The 23,393-nt window shown below is 41.2% G+C and overlaps 1 protein-coding gene across 1 annotated transcript; it reads right to left on the bottom strand.

The window, feature by feature from the left end:
• Nucleotides 1–15,621: 15,621 nt before the first annotated feature.
• Nucleotides 15,622–23,213, bottom strand: THAP5 (THAP domain containing 5). Its single transcript, XM_024200978.2, has 3 exons — nucleotides 23,029–23,213; nucleotides 20,985–21,174; nucleotides 15,622–16,856 (listed from the first exon to the last, which is right to left on the bottom strand). Exons 1-3 carry the CDS (start codon nucleotides 23,109–23,111, stop codon nucleotides 15,900–15,902), a joined length of 1,230 nt encoding a protein of 409 aa, XP_024056746.1. The 5' UTR covers nucleotides 23,112–23,213; the 3' UTR covers nucleotides 15,622–15,899.
• Nucleotides 23,214–23,393: the final 180 nt, after the last annotated feature.

Here is a 23,393-nt window from a genome sequence, read left to right as displayed (position 1 = left end):
TGGAAACTACAGAACCCAAACCAACAAAAAAGAAAATCAACCTTCTGCTGGTGGCATCTGAGTCAGCTGATGAAAATGAACATGTGTTGGTCCGTTCTGTTTTGGATCGTTATCGAGCAGAACCCGCTATCAGCATGGACGCATGTCCTCTGGAATGGTGGTTGAAGCATGAAGGGACATATGAATCTTTAGCACATATGGCAACGTAAATGTCTTGCCAGGGCCGGCTCCAGGGTTTTGGCCGCCCCAAGCAGCCAAAACCAAAAAAAAAAAAAAAAAAGCCGCGATCGCGATCTAAAAAAACCCGCGATCGCGATCTGCGGCGGCAATTCGGCGGGAGGTCCTTCACTCCCAGGCGGAGTGAGGGACTGTCCACTGAATTGCCGCCGAATACCTGGACCTGCCGCCCCTCTCCAGAGCGGCCGCCCCAAGCACCTGCTTGAGAAGCTGGTGCCTGGAGCCGGCCCTGTGTCTTGCGACACCAGCTTAACAGCGCCATGCGAACGCCTGTTCTCACTTTCAGGTGACATTGTAAACAAGAAGCAGGCAGCATTATCTCCTGCAACTGTAAACAAAGTTGTTTGTCTGAGCGATTGGCTAAAGTAGGACTGTGGACTTGTAGGCTCTAAAGTTATACATTGTTTTATTTTTAATGCACTTCTTTTGTACATAATTCTACATTTGTAAGTTCAACTTTCATAATAAAGAGATTGCACTACAGTACTTGTATTAGGTGAATTGAAAAATATTTATTTTGTTTTTTACAGTGCAAATATTTGTAATAAAAATAAATATAAAGTGAGCACTGTACACTTTGAATTTTGTGTTGTAATTGAAATCAATATATTTGAAAATGTAGAAAACATCCAAAAATATTTAAATAAATGTTATTCTATTATTGTTTAACAGTGTGATTAATCGCAATTAATTTTTTTAATCACAGAATTAATCATGATTAATTTTTGTAGTTGCTTGACAGCCCCACCTAAAACATTTATTTTCAGCATAATAGCCCTTCTACGGGTCTCTCAGTCTATTGAACAAGATCACCTGCATATTAAAATATCCATGCTTCTTAGATCAGATATTTGTTTGAAAAAAATCAAGTGAGCAGAAGCAGCAAAGGGTAATAATATTTTTAGGTGTTTGGCATAGTGAAATAATTGGAATGGCATCTGGAATAGAAAAGGATTTATCAATAATGGGATCTCTCTCCCTCATGCCATCATTAAAGTTCTCTCTAGTATGTCACAGTTAGTTCAGAGCGAATACTCTGCTAATTAGTTTCAGTTTCCCTAGGGAAAAGATTTGACCTTATTTTTTTCTTTTCTGCCCCTGAGAACATATTTTCACACTTTTCATCTGAAACTGCTGACTGCCTCAAATCAGTGGAGTATGTCAGAATAATGAAAGCACCAAAAGTGATGGCTTTGCCTCTCCTGCTCTCTAGGAAGTAGTAGACTAGCTTTTTGTTTTTCTACTTCCCTGCATGTTCACTGTGTAGGAAATAAACTTGTGTGTGTTTAAAAACATTCAGCTGTGGTAGTTATTGACATCTGAGAGAGGGTTGGAAAACTGACGTACAAAGGCACCTCTTCAGAGCCAATTTATAGCAGTGAGTGAAGCTCATACAGTATCTGACTCAATTGGTAATGCTTACCCTGAGGAGTCTCCACTGATATTCAGGTCTCTTTTCATCCCCCTAGTGATATTGCCCTTTCAAGATCAACAGCATGACTTGAAAACAAAGGGTGACTTCTTATGGTAGAATTACTTGGTTCCACTACCATTGATTCAAACGGATGTTCTTAGTTTTCCTTGAATAATACTGGAATGTCTCTAACTCCTTCACAGCTTCAAAGGCTACATATTTTAAGACTCTCCTAAGCAAAATACTCTACTGCCCTCTTGTCCCTCTGCACACTTTGACCTAGTTCAAATCTGGTTTCTTTCTAACAGGAGGTTATTCAAAAGAAAACTAGGAAAAATAACTAAGAAATAAGTAAATATGCAGTGAAAAAAATAAACCACTCAAGCTAAAGTATTTCTATTCCTCTTATGAATTATACCAAAGAATATATTAATTTTGAATTTGAATTTTCTGTTAAATGGAGCTGATCCAAAGCCCACTGAAGTCAATAGGCTACAAGGGAGCTCGCCAAATCAAGAAAGCTTTTCCACACTGTTCAGGAGGCAGATCGGAAAGTCACCTGGATGCTCTTGCCCTCCACATTTCATATTCTTGTCCTTTCCTTTGACGATACAGCTGTCATAAAATAAAAACTTCCTCTTGCTGCTGCTATCCATATGTAGAGCAAGAGTGAGGAGAAGTGTAAAACATGTAATAAAGCATTAAAAAAACCCCTCCATCTGGTTTGAACATTCTAATGACCACAAACTACATTGAATCAGGCAGAAAGCAGAAAAGGGGTCAGATTCAGTCTAGAATCTGAAGAAAGGCGTCTGCTAATAAAAAAACCAGGATCTCTATAGGGGGAGTGGAATGCAGGAGGTTGTGACAACAGATAGCTGTCACAATCACCCCTTTGCTGGCGGATCAGAAGGAGAGCAGTACAGCAGTAAAAATGGTTGGAGCTGGCTAAAGTGGGGGAATAACTAGCAGTGATTTGGCACATCTCCTCAGTAGCCTACACTGGCAGGGTTTCCCGGAGGCTCCAGTGTTAACTGTAAGCAGTCCTACTCCACCAGAAAATCCAAGGGAGCACAAACTATGGCAACATTGCCTGCTCCCCCCTCTGATGGTCTCTCTCCAGGATACATGGAAGATAGATGGCATAGAGAGGTGTATAATTAACAATTTTACATGTCCCTTCTTACTGAGGAGACTGGCTAAAAAGGACTGAGACTTCCACTCTTGTCTGTTTCAGTCATGCCCTTCCCATACAAAGCCATGAGTCTGGCATGGTATGTGATTTTTCCAAACGTGCAGTTTGAGCAGGCTGTCCTTGTTTCTCCTGGGGAGACCTTGCCACAGCTGTTTGTACCCTTGTGACCTGATTCTTGATTATTGGAATTTCTCTTAGTAGGGCTGTAATCAGTGCATCTGTTCCTGCAGCTTGTTCAGAAACTGTGACCACATTATGCCATCTTGTATTTTGTACACTGGTTGTCTGTAAAACAGCAGGTATGCTTTAATTTGGCACTACTGGCTTAATACCCTAGGCCCTGCCTACATCTGAGACCTCCTTCTTGAGCCTCCTCCTGACTCTCATCTGCACTCAGACAACTCCATTGCACCTGAAGTTAAGGAGGAAGGATGGAGTTGTGATTAAGACTGGAACGTAGGAGAGTGGGGATCAGTTCCCACCTCTCCTGTACAGCACAGAAAACTGTATATTAGGATAAAAATACCCAGGTTGTTTTACAGTACAGACTTATGGAGGCTTGTGATGTAACTTTTGCTCACCATCCTCACCTAGCCATGCCCCTTGAGAGTTACCGGCTTCCAGTGCAAAGTGAACAAGCAATTAACTCTGCAATGCTCCAAATGCTAATTGCTTCTGCTTTATCGCTAGAGAAAATTGCAAAAAACATGAACTACTGAACAGGCATCAATAGTAATTCCATTTGAAAGTGTTAGCTCCCAGACACTGTTTGCCTGAAAGGCAGCCTTTTTCTACTGCACCAAGACAGTCATTTTGTTAGTTATAATACAGCAAAAGGATTATTTCCTAATAAGATGGTCTCATTTTTTTAAGCTGATGTAATCAATATTGACACATTTCTACATCACTGTAAATAGTGCTTTCAAATGCATCATAATATTAACCAATCTCCTGCAAAAAAAAAAAAAAGTCAGGATTATAGCTCTCTGTTCAAAGACTCTAAGGCCAGAAGGGACCATCATGATCCTCTGACTTCCTGCACATCATAGGCCATAAAACCTCACCCACCCACTCCTGTAATAGGCCCATAACCTCTGGCTGAGTTACTGAAGTCCTCAAATCATGATTTAAAGACTTCAAGATACAGAGAATCCACCAGGCATCATTTCAAAACCTCAATGTCCTACTGATACTTTATCTATAGTAAAATGTATGCTTAACATTAAGATTGCTAAACCAGCACACATAAGCCAATACACCTGCAGATAAGCAGCAGCATAAAATTTTGGGCTTGTTCTGAAAATTTCATTAAAAAAAAAGAATTATAGTAGCTTAAATATTGCTACTGCTAATTACATGTAGAGTGGTGTGCATAAACCAACAGAAGCCTGCATCTGTTAAAAAAAAACCTGGGGGAGGGGGGCAGTTCTCACTTTAGAACAGCTGAAAAGCTTCCTTGATCTTGTTATGTTTCACAGCATACAAACAGAAATTAGATAAATATCACAGAATCACAGAAATGTAGAGCTGGAAAGGACCTTGAGAGGTCATCTGTCCATCCCCCTGAGCTGAGGCAGTACCAAGTTAACCTAAACCATCCAACAGGTGTTTATCTAACCTGTTCTTAAAAACCTCAGACAGGTTTCCACAGCTTCCCTTATTCCAGGGTAAGCTTATTCCAGTGCTTAACTATCCTTATAGTTAAAGTTTTTCCTAATATCTAGCCTAACTCTCCCTTGCTGCTGGTTAAGCTAATTACTTCTTGTCCTACCTTCAGTGGCTAAGGAGTACAATTGATCATCAAATTCTTGGTAATAGCCCTTGTCATATTTGAAATCTTATCAGGTCCCCCTTACCTCCAGGTCTTCATTTCTTAAGACTAAATCTACTGTTGCCTCTTTTTCACATGAGTGGCAAATCAAAGTTCAGGGCCCTGGGGATGTTCTAGTTGGAAGTAGAAATTGATGGACTCTGGTATTTTCTTTGATGCAGTCTTGTTTATTTACAAGGAATGTACAAAGTGCTGATTCTCCAAATGCAGGAGGCACCAAGAACAAAAGGAGCAGTTTCTTAGCTTACAGCCCCCAAGTCTCTTTAGTCAACAGATCCAAAAGCTCTCTCTAGCTTTTTTCCTGGGTCACACTGTGCTCACAGGCTGCTGCTTGGCTTTCCATCTGGCTCTTTCTTTATTGTGTGTGTTCTCAGTTTCTATGCATTGTCTTCCCTCATCCCCTTGCCCCCAAATCTGGTCACAATACCCAATGGACCTTCTGCCCATAGTGCTAGTTTCTGGGCAGACTATTAGGCCTCGTTTTAGGTGTGGCCCTTCTTACAACTGTCTTGTTCACACCCCATCTCAAAGAGGTTTGCAAGGGGGCTCGCATGCTTTGGTACAGAGCCCTCTAACAAGCAGGACCCAGAACTGTTTCATCCTAAATCCTCCCCTCCCCTCCAGCTCTTAAAACAATAGCTTGCAATTCCACACATCTGGGCTCCTATTATCAGAGATTGGTCCAGGAGCTTGCCATTATTGAACTACCCCTACATCAGTTTCTGGAGGAGGGAAAGTGTTTCAGCTGGATTGATGTCCATGAAGAAGGAACCATGAATCAAAGGAAGCCTTCGTCGACTCTCCTGTTTGTGTTTTCCCTGATCAGTCTAGCATGTTATCCTAGCTTCTGATGTAAATAATGTCAGAGGTAGAGCTGTGTTGTCTATGGGAAGCTGGGATGCTGAACAAATGGTAGGTCTTTTACAGCTAGGAACCTTTCCAATCTAACATCTAGGTACCTTCAAAATTGATATGTTCAAGTGGGTCCCTGTTTGGGAGTAAAAATCTCTGAGAGAATGACAGCAGCAGGTGGAAGGCAACATTTTCCCAGCACTCAGAACCACATCGCCAAGGCCATGAGGAGTTATGATGTTTTTAATTATGAGCCAAGTATATGTTCTTACCACTGCATTTTAATGTGTGGGGTGTGGATGAGAGAGAAGTACATTAGTTGAAAGCAGTGCCTGAGTTAATCAGCGGACACAGACGCAGTTGGGCTGGATATTTTGAATAGAAAGCTGTTTTGTTGGAGCCCTGAAATGCAGTTAGATGTGCTAGAAAGACAAGCTATTTTGCTGCTTCTCTGTGTTTGGAACTATGTGCATATTGTAAATAAAACAGAGGAGGAAAAAGTGTCCTGAGTCAGCAACCATGCAACTCTCTCCCAACAAGGAATTAGCCCAGTCTAGAAGCCCAATTTTTTTCTTGTCCTCTTGGAAGCTAGGACAATGGCTACTTGGAAAACTGTGAACAAAGATATAAACTCATCTCAGGATGCTGGTGACAGAATAAAGTACCTGAAGCCCTTCAAAAGTATTACACAGATACTTTGTATATTACACAAATGGGTGTATTTAAAAAGTTAATTCATGGTTGTAATGACACAGCTGTGCAATGCAAAATCCTATTTAATTCATGGGTGTGATCTCATTACAGTGAATTATACATTTTCATGTTGTGAAAATTAGTCAATTCAAATACAACTACTGGCTGAACTCATGTTTTTATGGCACTACCAGATAAGTGTCAACTTTTAATATATATTTTTAATTTAAAAATCTAATTGGGAGTTTTTATTGTTCCCAATTAATCTCCCTGAATGAAATATAATTCCATGCTGATTCTTTGCCCATATCTGCATATTTTACTTCTTGCAGAATGTTCTAACCCAATCAGTTCTAAGTGGGCCAGGTTATCCTTTCCTCCTTTCCTGTTCTGGGTGCAGTAAAAGAGGGGAGGTCACCACCTTTGCACCTTTTGAATTCTAGTCCCTGTTGGGGACATGCCTGACCCATTTAATTTGTGTCCCCTCCCCTCCTCCAGTTAATAGAGATTTTGATCACTTAAACATCCTGCCCCTAATTCTCATATGCAACCAAGCTCTGTTAGCATAAGATCCAAAGCAGGGGTGGCAAAAGACATTTTTTATTCTTAGGTCAGATTATTATTATTTGTATTGTGATAGTACCAAGAAGCCTGAGTCATGACGCAGGACCATATTGTGCTAGGTACTGGCTACTGTGTCATTAATACAAGTTAGAGCAGCCTCAGAGCTTCCCTAGTTTGCACCTTGTTGCTTATTATGGTTCCAAGAGACTGTTGTAGCAGCCAGTAACAACTGGAGGCTAGAAGCACTCAAACTATCCCCCTACATGTCCTTTGCAAAGGGGTCCGTGGTGTAGAGCTAATATGGCAGGTGTTTCCACATGAGAACTCCCCAGGCATTCAAAGAAGGGGCTGCTGTGTGACCCCTTATTGGCACTGAAGCCATCTTAAAGGGTTACAGCTCAATGATTTGGACCCTTTATCTCCTTTGTTATTTTTAAGCTTACTCAGTCATTCAGCCAATGATAATGTGATGACTCTCTCAAGCCACTTCTCATCAATATCGCTAATCTCTCCCAATCTATTGTATTTCTACATAGTACCCACTGGAATAAGCTGGGAGGAAATTAACTTGACTATACAGGACCAAATTCTGTCATCATATACGGACATTCAAATCCTGTCCAAGTCATTTCAAGCTATGAATGCATTAAACAGAATTTGGCACTCAAAATTTTGAGAGGAGATTAAATCATATCAACAGCTACAGTACTTTAATCTGCTAGGTCTCAATCCTTTTACGCACTACTTGGGTGAGTGGTGAGGAAAGATGGACATACTTGATGAATGTGTGCTTACATGCTTACACAGCTGCCCTGATAAACAGGCAGATAAGCATTGCTAAACTGTTCCTGGGATTCAAACGTTAATCACACTGACCCAGTTCAACAAACAAAAGGTCTGAGTAAAGACAACGAATGTGTCCTCCATTGACTTTGGTAGGAAGAGACCAAAAATGCATCTGGCTACAGAATTTCATTTCATTTCATACCACTTCCGTGTTGAGAATCTAGATGGATTCCTTCTAGTCTGTAGCTCCAGCTCTTGCTACTTTATTCAGACTAACTCCTGTATATATCAGCAACATTTAGAAATACAAGAAAATAATCTGTGCAAATATAATTTGGGTACTTAAATTTCAAAAGACAACAAAGGGAAAAGATAATCCAGTTTGCTACTGTTTCTTCTACAATGTGATCCAGTAGCTCCATCTACTGTAAATATATGGCACTGGTTCTGTTTATGAAGGGTAAATGTTTCAGAAGCACTAAGGAGCAACTAAGGAGCCTAAATCCTATTGAAAGACAATGAGACAGACTCAAATTGTTTACGTACTTTTGAAAATTTTACTCCAAATGTCCTACACAGGAAAAAGTAGAAATTTTAAATTCTGGTTTACATTCTGCGCCCATTGCTATATCATTTTTACAAAATGAAAAGTCTTGTGTATTTTGGGGCCAATCTTACTTTAGTACCTACCTACTTAACTGCAAAATATTTCAGGAAACAACCACCACCACTACAATAGTAAATAATCTGGTATATAGGGAAGTCAATCATTTGATTCCAGTGAGGAACAAAAATGAAGAAAATTGATATTTGATAGAATTTATGAGCAAAAGTGCTAAATATTTTCCTGTTTCAGAAGAGGCAATCGAGACTGTGGAAATGCAAATGAAATAACTATAGAAGGTCACAAATAAAGTTAACTGGTAATCAGAGCAGAGAGAAGTGTACCTACAATCAGCCTAGGTTCAAGTTCTGATATGCATTTGTAAAACAGTAGAGGTAAGACAGAACTTCCATTATACTAAACCTTTCCTTGAAGCCAGATACAAACTTCTTTGCTCCATCTGCATGTTCACAAGCTATTCAGGCTGCTGTTAGCAGTTCTTTCTGGGTTTGCTGGGATAACTCACATAGACCTGGTCTACACCACAAAGTTTTCCAGAATAATTATGTTGGGTAGGAGTGGGAGGGTGGGGAGGAAGAAAGTCACAACCCTTAGCTATGACAGCAAAACTTCCAGTGGGGAAACAACTTCTGTCAGCACAGCTAATGTCGTTCTGGGAGATAGTGTTGCATGCTGGCAAATGAACTCCTTCTGCAGGCTTACACTGCGTGTATGCAGGCAGCTCTGCTGGCATAACTAAGCTGGCCAAGGCTCTGTAGTGTAGACAAGTCCTAAGATTCTGAAGCATAGACATGAGCATAGTATTTCCTTTATTAGCTCAGCCAACCTCAGGACGTCCTTTGGTCACTAATAAATTCTTAAACCTGAAAAGGATAACAGAACCTTGAACAATAATCTCCATGAGTTTATAGGGAACACATCCTACCAGATGAATGTTCACTTTTATTAACAGAAACACGTAATAGTGGAGTAAAGAAACCAGTAGGTCATATTCTTGAGGGAGGAGAGGCCCCAGACTAGGCATTAGTTGCATTTTTTTGTAACCAATTCTGACTTTTAGGCCTCATTAATTATAGTCACTTAAAATCTTTCTGTAATTAATAAATTTGTTTTATTGCTTAATCTAAACCAGTGTGTTTAGACTGAAATATCTGGGTAACTCCATTTGGGATAACAGGATTTCTGCATATCATTTTCTGTTTATAAAATGAAAGACTTTATATGAGCTTGTATTGTCCAGGAGAGGATTTGGGAGTACATTTCTGGGGACAGTCTGGGACAGAGAATTTACTGGTTTTGCTCTGCAGTGTAATTCATGAGTGGCTGGCTATAGTACTCATACATTATAACTTGGAGTAACCTACATGCTGGGGGCTGTGTGTGAGTGGTAATTCACAGAAAAGCAGTGTAAGAGGCACCCCAGGTTGGAGAACTGAGGCGAAACAGCTATTCATGGTCCAGATTGTACCCTGGGTACATCACAGTGATACAGACAACTGGTTGCTAAGGGCTTCATGATCCATCAACCCTGTTAATACTATACTGAGAACCTGAACTCAGAGAAAAAACATGAATTAAGCTATTCAGGAATCTGGTCCTGGATAGCAGGGTGATGTGGAGATATTACCGTTAGATGGACCCTTATACTAATACTTTTTATTATTATTTCTATTACTGTAATGCCTAGGAGCCAAAGTTATGGACCAGGACCTCATTGTACTAAGGTTTGTGTGTACACAACTCCCCCTCCCCCCACCCCGGAGATGTCCCTGCCCCAAGGAGCTTACACTCTAAGTATAAGACAAGTCACAACAGATGGATATAGACAGATTGGGGAGTACATGTAAACAATAAAACAGTATTAGTCAGTATGTTCGCCAGTGACGTCTGCCCACTGGCAGCCTAACCATTGTCAATTTTTTTTGTAGGCATCATGGCAAAGGAGAGTTTTGAGAAAGGATTTGAAAGTGTACAATGAGGTAACTTGGGGATGTTTATGGAGACTGTGAGGGGGCAGCATCTAAGAAAGCACAAAGGTGCTTGTTTGAAAATTTAACAAGTGGGCAGTGGAGGCTGGCATCGTTGGCTGAATGGAGGTGAACATCAGAAAGATGATAGGTAAGGTGGGCCTTGAAAGTCAATACCAACACCCTATGTTTGATGCAATAGAGCAGGGAAAACCAGGGGCAAGATTCAAAGAGGGGGTGACATGCTCAAAGCAATGAGCTAGGAACATGATCATTACAGCAGCGTTGTGAATGTATACGAGCAGGGTAAGACTGTTTGTCAAGGCCAGACAGCACAATGTTACTGTAATTGAGACGTGAGATGTTTAGAGTTTGGACAAGAATTTTAGCTGCCTGGATGAAAAGGAATGGCTGTATCTTAGAGATGTTATGAAGAAATAATTGTCAAGATGGGGACCTAGAGAGAGGTCTGAGTCAAAGATGCTGCCCAGATGACAGGCAGAATGGTGGTGTTGCCCAGTGACTGAGAAAGGGGAAGAATAGGCTCTGCAATGGAATGCTACTGTACCAAACTGTTCAGCCACTAGGTGGCATTGTTTTAGCTATGTTCAGCTTGAGGGGCTAGACATCCATAATGAGCTCTCAGAGGAACAGGCCAAGATTTTAGTTTGAACAGAAGGGAACAGGTCTGGAATAGATCGGTAGGTAGGTCTGTGAGCCATCAGCATGGAGAGGGTAGCTGAATTTGTATTTGTGGACGCGATTACCCAGAGATAAGATGTAGATGGACCACGGACTCAGGGAAGAACGGCATTGTCAGCCGTGTCAAAGCTGACTGACAGATCAGGGAGGATGAAGTTAGAGTATTGGTTCTGAGCTTTAGCTAGGGAAAGATCATTGGAGACTTTGGCGAGAGCAGTTTGAGTGGAATGCAAGGGGCAGAAGTGGGACTGGAGAAGGTCTCGGATGGAATTAGAGGTGAGGAACTCCAGACAGTAACGATCTTAAAGATGAAGGGGAAAAGGGAGATGGGTCAGCAGCTGGAGAGGCAAAATGGGGTCAAAGGGATTTTTTTTAAAAATGGGAAAGACTAAGCATTGTATTGTGAGGGGAAAGCAAGGAGAGAGAGAGGTTAAGGAGAAGAGTAAGGGAGGGGATAAGAGTGGGTTTGAAGGAGATCAGGAGATGTGATAAATTCACTGGGGCAAGCAGAAGGGTTACAGGAGAAGAGCAGATGAGAAACTTCTGCATCTGAGATCAGGGAGGAGAGAATTGCCAGTGGGGAAGGGAAAGCAAACCATGGGGGGGGGGGTGTGATAGATAAAGGTCACACTGTAGTTTGTCAATTTTCTCTTGAAAGAAATCTGCAAGTTCCTGCACAGAGAGAAGGTGGGGAAGGTTTGAGAAGTAAGGCAAAGGTGACCAAAAGACAGCTGGGATTACAGGCATGAGATTCAGTTAAATTGGAGGATTAGAGTTGTTCAGCTAGGACAATGGAATTTGTAGTGGACAAATTTGGCCTGCTCATAGGACTTTTGCCAGGGATGCTCCTGCTGCATGAGAGCAGGAGTATGGATGGTGGATGTTGGGAGTGAATGAGGGCTGGCAATTAGCAAGGCAGACCTTATGGTAGGGGAGAGGGGCCTACCCTTGTGGAAGGTTGGGACCTCGAGGGTTTGGTACTCCAGTGATACTTCCAAAGGACTGTTTAAAGGCCAGGGCATAGCACAGATCCTGTGGATCCATGACATAGGGATGGTATCAACACACCAGGGTACTGCTGGGCAAGATATCAGGATGATGGGTACTAAGGCAGCCAGTGCTGGAGAACAGTGTCTGGTGGACTGCCCTCAGGCGTATTTAACAGTTGATACTGAAGGACCTTTGTCAGGCTGCTGGCTACCCTTTGACTGTTGAGCCAGAGACAAGTCAAACACCTGCTGATTTTTGTATTTTGATAGGTACCAGGTAGGGTGATCTAGGCATTGGCTTATCCCTGAGTGGCACCCCTTCCGACCTCTCTCTGAGGTCATTGACACTGGAATTGAGGCGGACAACTGTGGCCTCTTGGTCAACGTATTATGGGAACTAGGGTGGGATCTCAGCTCACTGGGGCAATCATGGAGATGGAATGACTGGAGGACTACGGTCCAGCTACATCCTTCCTTTGGGCATCTGGAGGCTCACAGAGGCTCCATGAGGAAAAATTTAAGTAGGGTCTTGCTGAACTTTTTAGTGCCACTTAGAGAAGGCGCAACATATGGAACACCACTCAGGAACATGTTCCTCTCCGAAGCCAGAGAGACATCTGGAGTGCTTCTTGTTAGGCAGCATCAAAGCTTCACATGGGAGCAGGTTATGAATCTAGGGGATTTTGCTTCCAACTACCGACAACTAATTTCCCCCCCCCACAAAAGGCAAAAGACTAATTAACTACAGTACAACTAACACATTGGACAGAGAAGCAGCCGGACACTACAAGGAGTCCATCTCATTGCCATTGGCAGTAGAAGCCAACTGAATGACTTTTGGGCCTGCTCTGTCCTTTATGACCTTGGGGGGAAAGAGGGAAGGAGGAATGCCATCTAGATGCCAGCATGGCCCCAGAGGACACTGCTGACCAAACAAATTTGATCTTACCTGTCTGCGGTATATGTGCACCAAGAGTGGATTCAGTGTGGACAATCACACAAAGTATTCTTGAATACTAAGATAAAACAAAAGCCCATAGATAGGAATATATTTTCAGCAGTGTGTGATGAAAACTAGGTGTATACTTCATGTTAGCATGAGCACTGAGCTCTCAAGGTTGAAAAGCAATTTTTAATGAAATCATTTTTTGTACAGAGCTAAGTGCGATTTACCAGGTTAAAATAGTAAATCTTTCTTATATAATAATGGATTGACTTTACAATAGTTGGCCCACCTTATTTTAAAGCATCATGTAAACTAATCCAGAAATCTAAGATCTAATTAGTGCTTGTATCATCTCTCTTTAGTAATAGAAGATTCCATCTTTTTGCTTAATCTGCTCCTACCTGAAGTGATCCTAGTGGAGTTCCAGCTGTATATAGGATTATTTCCTCGTTATCTGACAAATGAGGGCTAGTGACCTAAATCTCAGCAGTCTACTCAACTATGCCTATTATGGTCCTGTGATCACCCCCCAAACATCTCCCTTCTACTCTGCTCCACCCCCAACCTCTTTCCTCCCAAATAAAGAATAACCAGTTTGGCAGGCTTTGGAAAAAAATTAAACATACACCCAGTACGAGTAATCAGGTGTCACAACCCCATTAGGATATTGAACACCTGTCTGACATTTAAATGCCATGTCTGAGTTAAATGTCTGTCGCCACCATTGTTCCTGCCAGGCAGACATTTAACTCAGACATGCCAAACCCGCGGCAAAAACCCAAAGAAATTGGGCTTGTTTTTGGCTTCATTGGCTTGTGAGTTGCTTGTTTGCTAGTTTTTGACTTGTAGCTTCTTGCTTCTTTTTTTTGATCAGCTCCCGACAAGCAGGGACAAGGGGGGAAAGAGAGTCAGGGGTGCACAGTGGGCCCACCACAGTCCCAGACTGCATGCCAGGGGATCTAGGCACAGAGTGTAGGGGTTCCTAGGGACTGGCTTGTTTTGGCTTTGTTTTGAAATGGGATTAGCTTGAGTTTTGGCTTATTGTGAAAATCGCGTTATTTACTGCGTGAAACTTGGATTTTACTTATCCATAATCGGTTAGCAAAAGGTGCTGATAAGGATCCCTGGGTGGCACTGGGTCCCTGGCGGCACTGTTGCTGCTCACCTCCCATTCAGCTGCATAAACCCGAATATACAATTCTTGCTTTGTACAGTGGTCTGAAAAGGCTGTGAAGCATGCACGCAGAACCTGAGCCTATCCCAGGGGAACTCCCCCAGGTGTTCTGAATATTTTCCTCTTACAGTTGTGTTTATAGCCATCATCACTCCAATGGAGATTATTTTGAAAAATCACTTCCTCCACCCAACTTCATTCCTGCATGCCCAGGGCAACATCAACAGCTTCATTAGTCATACAACATCCCCAGCAGCATACATTTAAGCAGCAATGGGCAGACATGTATGATTGCCAATAGCTCCAGTGCTTAGCTAAATAAAGAGACACAAAGAAGGGTGGAGGTACAGTAATAGTGTACAAGTACTTAAGAGGTTTAATTTGACATTTACTAAGGCCTTGTCTACACTACCGCAGTAAGTCGACCTAAGTTACGCTACTCCAGCTACACGAATAACGTAGCTGGAGTCGACATAGCTTAGGTCGACCTACTGCAGTGTCTATTCCGCACTTTGCCGACAGGAGACGCTCTCCCATCGACTTACCTGAATCTTCTCCAGTGGAGTACTGGAGTCAATCGTAGAATGCAATGTATCAGAATTATAGCAGTTAGTGTAAATTGGGATTCCATCTCCCCCAATTCCCAATCTTATGTAGCACTATTCCTTGAAAAGTAAGGCCTTGTCTACACTACAAAATTAAGTCGACCTAAGTTAGGTTGAAGTATAGCAACTGCAGTAATTACTGCGGTGATTCACGTCCACACTATGTCCCCTTTGTCAGTGGTGAGAGTCTTCACCAGGAACACTTTCACCAATTTAACTGTGTGGGGCACTGACAGCTGGAACCCCCTGTCCCCTCCCTGCATGGTGGCTTCCAGCTACCCTCCTATGGGGTGGAGTTATTAGGTTGGTGTAGGGCGTGACTTATATCAGTGGGAGCAACATTGTATTGTAGACACTTACAGAGTTAGGTAGATGTAAGTTGCCTTATGGAAACCTAATTCTATAGTGCAGACCAAGCCTAAGGTGTAACAGCACATTAAGGGTGGCAGAATGTGGCTTACTCACTACTATCCACTCTGCAAATATAGTCTTGTTTTCTTCAAGGTACAGCTATGGTACTAATCAGCATGGTAACTGTGGTAGAATCTGGCCTGATACTGGTATTTGAATAGAGGGTTGAAAGTATTTTGAGTCGACAACTTCTGTTTTACCGAACAACATCGAAAACTTTGTCTTTTACTAGCACAGAAGCCATTATTCAAATTGTTGTGTGTATTTTAGTATCCTGAAAATTAGGAGCTGTACTGTGTTGTCCCTAATGTTCAACTAGAAATAATGTTCTTATTGAAGAAGAGGGCAAACTTTTTTTTAATTGTATAAACGCAATTTTAATTAAGGTCAACGTGTACAAAAAGCTATTTGAATGAATACTAAATGAGGATATAAACAGCAACCATGACCTCAGTACACAATATATATCATACCTCCCAGTTTAAGAAGCAGTAACTCTAAACTGTTCTTACTCATTTGAGAGTGAACTGGGAAAATTGACTATCACTATTTATTATGTGCCCCACACAGCTGTGATCTCCGCTCAGTTTGTACTGTTGTGCTGAACTGTAAGGCTCATATATTCTGGAGAAGCTTGAATCTGAGAAAGTTCCTCCCATTTTTATTCCACGACTTTATATTTTATTTTAGACGTTCCTTTTATTCTGCTCATTTACGATTCATATTTGTGGGCAATAGTCTATCACTGGACTTGGTAGAATGGATGACAACTTTTTCAAGAACACCTGTTATATAGCATTTTTGTGTTATCATTAATATGGCATCATGGAAAAAGATGCATCATTTATATAGAAGGATAATCAAAGAGATTGAAAACAAGTCATGTTAGAACACTCATTTTAAAGATTTTATTGCATCATAGTCACTTCAAATGTTGTGAAACAATTTTCTACAATCTTGAGCTTTTCTTCAGAAAGCAGGTTTTCCTGTTTTAGTTGTCCAATAAGAGCTTCCAGGGATTTGAGCCTACCTAAAGTTTTTCTTTCCTGTTTTTCAAGGAGTGTTATCTTAGAATGTAGCTTTGCAATTTTTTGGCAGAGATGATCCCTGTCTAGGTCTTGTCTGCAATATGAATGCTCAGTTTGTAATACTTCAGTTTCACCATAATTGTTTATATATGCAGATTTTTGAATTTCTATTTCTTCCATGTCTATGAACTCCTGTTTAATAGGCATGAAAGAACTACTTACCATCGAAGGCTCTTTAGAACACTCAGCAGGTACAATGATAGCAATGACAGATTCCTCATTTCCATTAAACTGTTCAATAGTTCGTGTGATTGTACTGAAAAAAACTGTGTTTTCACTCGGCTGTACTTCCACAGAGCAGACTGCAATATGCGAGTTAGGATTCTCAGCTAGATGGTCAATAATTGGTCCACCCGCATTTTTAAATTTCAAAGATGAATCCAGGTATTCAGGGTCTGTAACTTGCAAAACTGTGGCTGTACAACTTAAAAGATTCTCTACCGACGTATGAACATTACTTGCTTCTATGTTCTGGACAGCTTCTGCCATTAAAACAGGTGTTTGTTGAATATGCTGCTCAGATGAACTAAGAATTATGGTTCCTGCTTGCAAGTTTTCTGTGTTCTGAAACGGCACCTTCTTTTGTGAAGGTTTGCTCAGGGTTGATAAGCAAATTCCTTCAGTTTTTTCATGTAGCCTTTCTGCAATTGTGACACTTTTCTTTGGTGAACAAGGCTCAAACGATGCAGATACATTATCTGACTCTACACACACACTGATTTCCTCCCCATCCTCTGTTTTTATCTCTTGTGGCTTGTGCTGAGAAGGGTCTTTTTCCTGGAGGAGAAATGACACCTTTTAACTATAACTACATATAATGCACAAAAGTTTCCTCATTCTGTAATGTGCTCTTGAGTAACTATTTTTTTGATAATCAATTTTTTTTAAAGTATTGCTCAAAGATTAAACCAGTAATTTGCCAACAATTCATATATTTATCTCCAATAGAATGTTTTCCTTAAACTTTGTATACCACCAGAGACATTCTCAAGTATTAGTCTAAAACTCTGTGTAAAATACTTTTATAAACCTGAAACTGTTTTATAATTCATGTAAATTGATGACACATACAATAGAAGCACCAAGTTGACTTTCTCTGACAAGCTGGTTAGTTTCTCCTATTCTATGCCCAAACATGTTATTCAATACAAATTAATGATCGATTATGCTGCTTTTGCATTACTGAAGCAGCAAAGCAGAAAATCCTGTTTTTTCCACCTAATGTAATTCAGTGGACTGATGGTTCTTTCAGACAACCGCCAAGCAACTTTACTTTCACAGAAATTTAGTACAATGGTAGAAAAGAAACTTAGATCTTCAGTGCATAAGTAACTGCAGTGGGTTACATGGGTGTACGTGTGCATTCAGGCATATGTGGTATGCATGCACATCCACACAGGTTGATTTTTAAATATACAAGCAAGCATGGTGTTGAAAGTTTGAACACTTCATAAGGATGGAGACATTTCTTTTATGACTCACGGTAAGTTAACAAGTGGAAAGACCTTACATTGATACTGCTTCTGTTTTTATCATCATCATTAAGGCTTGTCCTTCCCTGGCTACTCTCTCTTCTCCCCGTCTACACAAATCACATCTCCCCCATGTTTAGGATTAGAATCTAAATAAGCTTTTTGATATGTTGGTCATTAATATAAAAATATACTAACGTTGTGTGGTATATTTTTTCAATAGGTTTGATTTTGAAGAGGGCAAGCTGTAGAAGTTGTAGTCATGTTAGGCCAGTAGACTAAGAATAAAAACAAAACAAAAAACCTGTAAGCAACTTTAACTTAGCTAACTAAATATAAAAATAAGACAAGCAAGTATTAATAAGAATGTGAGGACAGGACGTAAAAATGGTGTGTGGTGAAAAAAGTCAAGTCATTCTAAAGTGTACATTCATAAAGATATGCCTAGTTCAGACCACCCAAACTGTTGACTAATCAAGCTGTTCAGTGTTTTCCATGTCCTTCATAGATAGGAAGGAAGTAGGAGTTCAGCAGAAGGACATGGGTTCCATTGCATTGCAATAGAGTTTTGTAACACACTTCAAAATTTAAAGGATTGAAAAAGTTATGTAAATAGTAAAAGCAGTTTCCTTACCTGTAGTACTATCATCTCCAAAGTGGGTACCTAATGCTCAGTCACCCTGTGTTCTTAAATCTCTAGGACTATCTCCCTTCCTCTGATCTACCTGAAGCTGAAACAGGGCTTCTTTGATTGAATTGCTGGGTCCTGCTTCGTCTGTTTAGAGAACTGAGAAAACACCCAGATTCTCCTGAAATTCTAACCTAAAGTCCTAGCAGAACCACTGCTAGGATGACGAGAGTGGGAGGGAAAAAAAAAAAAATCAAATCCCATCTGGGTAGAGCCCTCACAAGTAGAGCTTTGAGGAACCCCTGTTTGTTTTGTATAGAGACATAAGACTGAGCCTCAATATGTAGCTGCAGTACCTCAAATATGTGAACAAGGGATATGGTTTAAGGGATAAAAACCCAAAACACACACAATCTCCAAAGCATGGAAGGAAGGCCCATCACTATTTGACTGACTGAGCAGTGGGCATCCATACAGGAGCAGAGATATCTTTCATATATACACGTTTTCCTTAGGCTAAACACACATCTCAAGAGTTCTAGTGCCACACTGAGCGAGAGGATGCTTACTCAAAACCTGTTAGTAGAGCTAGGCATTGGGCCCTATGAAGGAGAATCTCGGTTTTCATTAAAAAACGTCCTAACCCTTGTCTTTGCCATGATAGCTTTAGAAACAAACACATGCCAATGTAAAATTATCACTAGTGTTGAAATGAGCAACCACCTGGGCTCCATTTCTGCAACATAGGATCTTAATTATTTTCCCATTCACGTACATTTTTCACATAAAAGGACAGTTAAGTTTGGGATGTGTTCTAAAGAATCATCTTGCATCTCTAGGAGTTCATGAGAGATGCACACTATACCCCAGACAGATTCTCCTATAAAAAAAACAAAATCTGGGAGTCAGGACATAAGTGCCTAAGCACCTTTATGGATCTGACCTTCTGATTCTACAGTAAGTGGGGTGATGCAAGTGTCTAGAAAGGGAGAAGATGAATAGATCCTGCCGTTACCCGGAACAGCTGCCAATACAGTCAGTGAAATGAGCCTCCATGAGGTGCTGGGGAGGGGGAAGCATGCAATATTAAGGGGTATAGTGCCTTGGGCAGAGCTGGAAATAGTAACTGTTTTTTTTTTTCTTTGCCAGTGACAAGAGATGAATATAAAATTGATGCTTTCCCCCTCCTTGTTTTGGGGATTCCCAAAACACAGTTTTATCCAGGGAATGTTTCATTTACTGCTGACTGGGAAGAAAATGTGAAGGGAAACTGTAGTTAAAATTTTGGCAGCATCACCTCAAAGTATTCGTATAGCTTTATAGATCAGGTATCTATGTAACATCTCCTCTATAAAGATATCGTGATTAGACTATGAACACAGATATAAAAAAAAGGAAGGTTATGCTTCTGCTGAATGCAAATCACTACCTCTACATTTAGAAACAAACTAATGTTTAAGCAGTAATTATTTGAGGCAAGAACCATCTTTTTGTTTTGTGTTGTACTGTGCCCAGCACAATGGGGTTCTGGACCATGACTAAGGCTTCTAGCAGCTATGGTAATACAGAGAATAATAATTTAATTCCATAAAGATTTTTAGATCATCCCAAAAAATTACTACTAGTGTCATGAACTGCTGGATTTTCTCTCCATATTTTTAAGAAACTCATCATAGTTTTCATCCTAGAGAGTGAAAACCTGTTTACATTAAGTTCACCTGCAATTGAAGGAAACCTTCACTTATTTCTGGAATACATTTATTATATTTTAAATGTCAAAAGTCTGTGTTAAATGTTTTCTTTTTCAATGTTAAAGTAGCTAGATAGACACATATTTCAGTTTTATAACTTAAGCCACGATGGAGACTAAATACCCATCTCTGTACCCTGCCTCCAACACTTTTCTCTACTGGATGCTTCAGAGAAAAGCAGTAAACCCCTGTAGTCGCCTTCAAAACATTTATACTAAACAATACTACAATAGATGTGAGGCAATGGGTCTTTACCTAACCAGTTGTATGGGAAATGTCTTCATGACACAACATGGGGATGAGATAATAGAAGGTCAATAGTCCTTACAATTTTTACTCTGGCTAGTTTAAAAGCAGATCCCAGTTGTTATTCATACAAAGTGTAAAACAATTCTGTGCCCATTACCATTTACAGGATGTAACCATTTTTTATACTTGTGTGTAAAAGGAATACCTGAGAAAGCAACTCGTATTGGAAAATTTTAACTAAACAAGATTTGAGTATTATTTTTCTGAAAGAGTATATGAAGTATACTTAAGTTCTGAAAAACTTATGAAGAAGCTGATGATAACCCATTATGGTATATTATGCTGTATAAAGCAGTAACTACTTTGCAGGGATATGCCAATGAAATACATGGCAATGAAAAATAGCAATATTTTTATAATTTGAGCCTGGACTCCTGATCCGTGATTTTTACATTAGAGAGAGGAGAGTCAAGAAAGGGAAGACATACACATGCTGAAACTAAAAACATTTTAAAAAGCTAATGTTTTTATACCATATGAATACATTTACTGTTAATAAGAAGGCCCTAACAAAATTAGCTATTTGAAGCAAAATAGTAGCTGTAAAAGAAACATTAGTATTTGGACAGAAATTACCTAACAGCAATACTTCCAAGATTGGGTCTCTCAATCAAAAGTATGAAACTATTGGATATTCAAAAGAAAAGTTTTCTGAGTATTACTTTGTATGTATGGTTTTGAAAATTATACTATACTAATATCCAGCCAACACAGCTCTGTATTAAATAATAAAGTGACACATTACCTGATTATCAGGCAAAGAGAAAATAGTTGGTATTGCAGTATGTTTCAAATATCGAATTCCCCATCGCACATCAAGGGAGTCAGGGGTAAAATGGTCACTGCACAGGAGCTGGTGCTTACTGGGAGTCCATGTGTCACGTTTCATATTCCGCAACCATTTCTCAAGTCTTTCTTTATCGTGAAGTGGAAACCTGGTTTAAAAGATTCGCACAAAATTAGTTTGATACTTTTTTCAAATAAAATCTCTTCATCCCACTCCTAAATCTTCCCTTACACAAGAATCTATCCTAGGTTTTTATATAGCGCTTATTATCATGGCATATAAGTGTTAAATCTGGTAACCATGAAACTTACATCTAGATAATCATGTGCGGGGAAACCTTGGCTCCACTGAACTCAATGGCAAAACTCTCACTGATGTCAAAGGTGACATCCTGGCCCCAAAACCATCTAATATGGGCTGATCCAGGAACCCTTGCTCAAAAAACAGTTTCCACTGAAGTCCCTGGGAATACTTGCTTCAGTAGAAAAGTAGGAGGATGTGGTCCTTATTTTGTTTTAACAAATAAGCAAGCAATTCTCAAATTACTGGATTCCACTTATTACTTTAATTTTGTTTTCATTATATTTCTCTTAATCTATTTGAGCACATTCCTGAGTTTTGTTTTTTTTATTTGAAAAGCCACTTATTAGTTTAGGCTAAAAAAAATTTGTATAAAATATAATAAGAAAAGTGTTTCTGTCTCACTCTCCCGAAACATGAGATCTAGAAAGTGAAAGACTAAAGCTAACAAAAGGAAACTGACGGGGGTAATTTTTATCATTCAAATTAAGTGAAAAGGAAGCATAAACATTGGCAAGATTTGTTTAAAATTTATTTTTAAAATACTGTTATGCAAAGTGACATACAAACCCCAGGGGAAATAGAATGTAGTGGAGGGCTAAACAGAAACAATGTAAGCAAAGCCATGAATCTTGTCTAGTGAGTCAGTTTCCTGCATGCCACATCTGGAAGTTTATAGACCAACATTTTTAGGCAAAATCAGTATGTTATCAGTGCAATCACTTAAAAAAAAAAAAGTGAAGCATTTCCATGTACAGTAACATTATCATTCAGCCCAACCTCTCAGTTCGCATCTTTGACCAAAAAGACACTACAAGACACCAAAAAGGTTAGCATTCTCAGCTCCTTAAATATCTCTTTAGTTTTGACATGTAGCCAACTATAATACACATCAAATCACTGTCACACGCAAAGCACAACCTTAAGATTCCATGTTAAGGTATAAATGATAACAGGGTGTCCTGGGGAAGTGAAAAGTACTGTAGATGTGGGGTTGGGATGAGTGGCAAAATTCATCAGATATTCCTGGCACCCAATGAAGACCTGTCTAGCCTAGAGCCTTTTTTGCAGAGCCCACATCATGCCTTAATCCCAATGGGCAACCAGATCCCCAGCCTCCTTGGGCTTACTCTGACACAGACCCACTCCCCGAACCCCCTTCTACTTCCCAGCCGCTTTTAATAACGCTTTAGTTTTCGTTTAATGTTTATTTCCGTTCCTAGCTAAACACTGACCAGGCAGAACCCCTGTCCAAAGGCGCAGCAAGCCCCAAGCTGGCCTGGGCAATGAGCAGAGCGGGGTTGAGGAAGGGGAGCTGGGAACTGGATCGGGGAAGGGCGTAGTGCAGCTCCCCCGGCCCGGCAGGTCCCTCCCCCCCCAGCAGGGGTATAGGGGGGTTGAAGCACAGGGCCTAGAGCCCATGGACAGCACGTCCTGCGCCCCCGCTTTACTAAAGCCTTTAGACCCCCAGCGAAAGTGTGGTGCGGCCTGGGTCCGAGGGCGCCCGGCTAGGCAGGCAAGGGAGAGGCCCCGCTCCCAGGGCGACGGGCCTAACCCGACGGGGTGCGATCGCGCCCTGGCGCTGCTGCCTCAGGATGGGAGAGAGCCCTGGGCTCCGGCGATGCGTCCCCTCCCGCCGCGGGGCCCGCCCGGCCACCCCAGCCCACCGCCCCGGCCGGCCGGCCGGCCGGCTGGCTCTCACGGGTAGAAGCTCAGCTTGCGCTGGTCCCTGGCGCTCTGGCCTCCCCGGTTCTTGCAGCAGGACGCGGCGCAGTATCGGGGCATTGCGGGCGCTGGAGGACCCAGCCCGGGGAAGGAACCATACACACAGGCAGCGGGGCGCGGGGATCGCCGGGACACCGGCAGCCACTGGGCGCTCGCCCCGACCGCAGCCCCACTTCCGCTTCCCCAGGCCTCTGACCCGGCTCATCAAGCGGAAGTGACGTGACTCTTCAGGGTTAACAACAGCCTTCCACGTGCACTAAAGCGGGGGTGTCACGTGAGATAGGGTAGCCAATAGCGTAGCGTTTCGTGTAGGATTCGCTCTAGAGTTACGGCCGCCGTGTT

The sequence above is a fragment of the Terrapene carolina genome, unplaced genomic scaffold (assembly GCF_002925995.2).
Source record: "Terrapene carolina triunguis isolate 2854851 unplaced genomic scaffold, T_m_triunguis-2.0 Scaffold68, whole genome shotgun sequence".
Taxonomy (NCBI): Eukaryota; Metazoa; Chordata; order Testudines; family Emydidae; genus Terrapene; species Terrapene triunguis.
Note: the sequence above shows the minus strand (reverse complement) of the source record. Positions and strands in the feature narration are given on the sequence as shown.

What these genes read in the sequence shown, in the direction of transcription:
- THAP5 (XM_024200978.2), bottom strand. Translation starts at nt 23,111, where the DNA reads ATGCCCCGATACTGCGCCGCGTCCTGCTGCAAGAACCGGGGAGGCCAG. An exon ending in CGCAAGCTGAGCTTCTACCC is followed by an intron (nt 21,175 to 23,028) that starts GTGAGAGCCAGC and finishes CTTTTAAACCAG; the next exon opens with GTTTCCACTTCACGATAAAG. An exon ending in TCTCTTTGCCTGATAATCAG is followed by an intron (nt 16,857 to 20,984) that starts GTAATGTGTCAC and finishes TTTCTCCTCCAG; the next exon opens with GAAAAAGACCCTTCTCAGCA.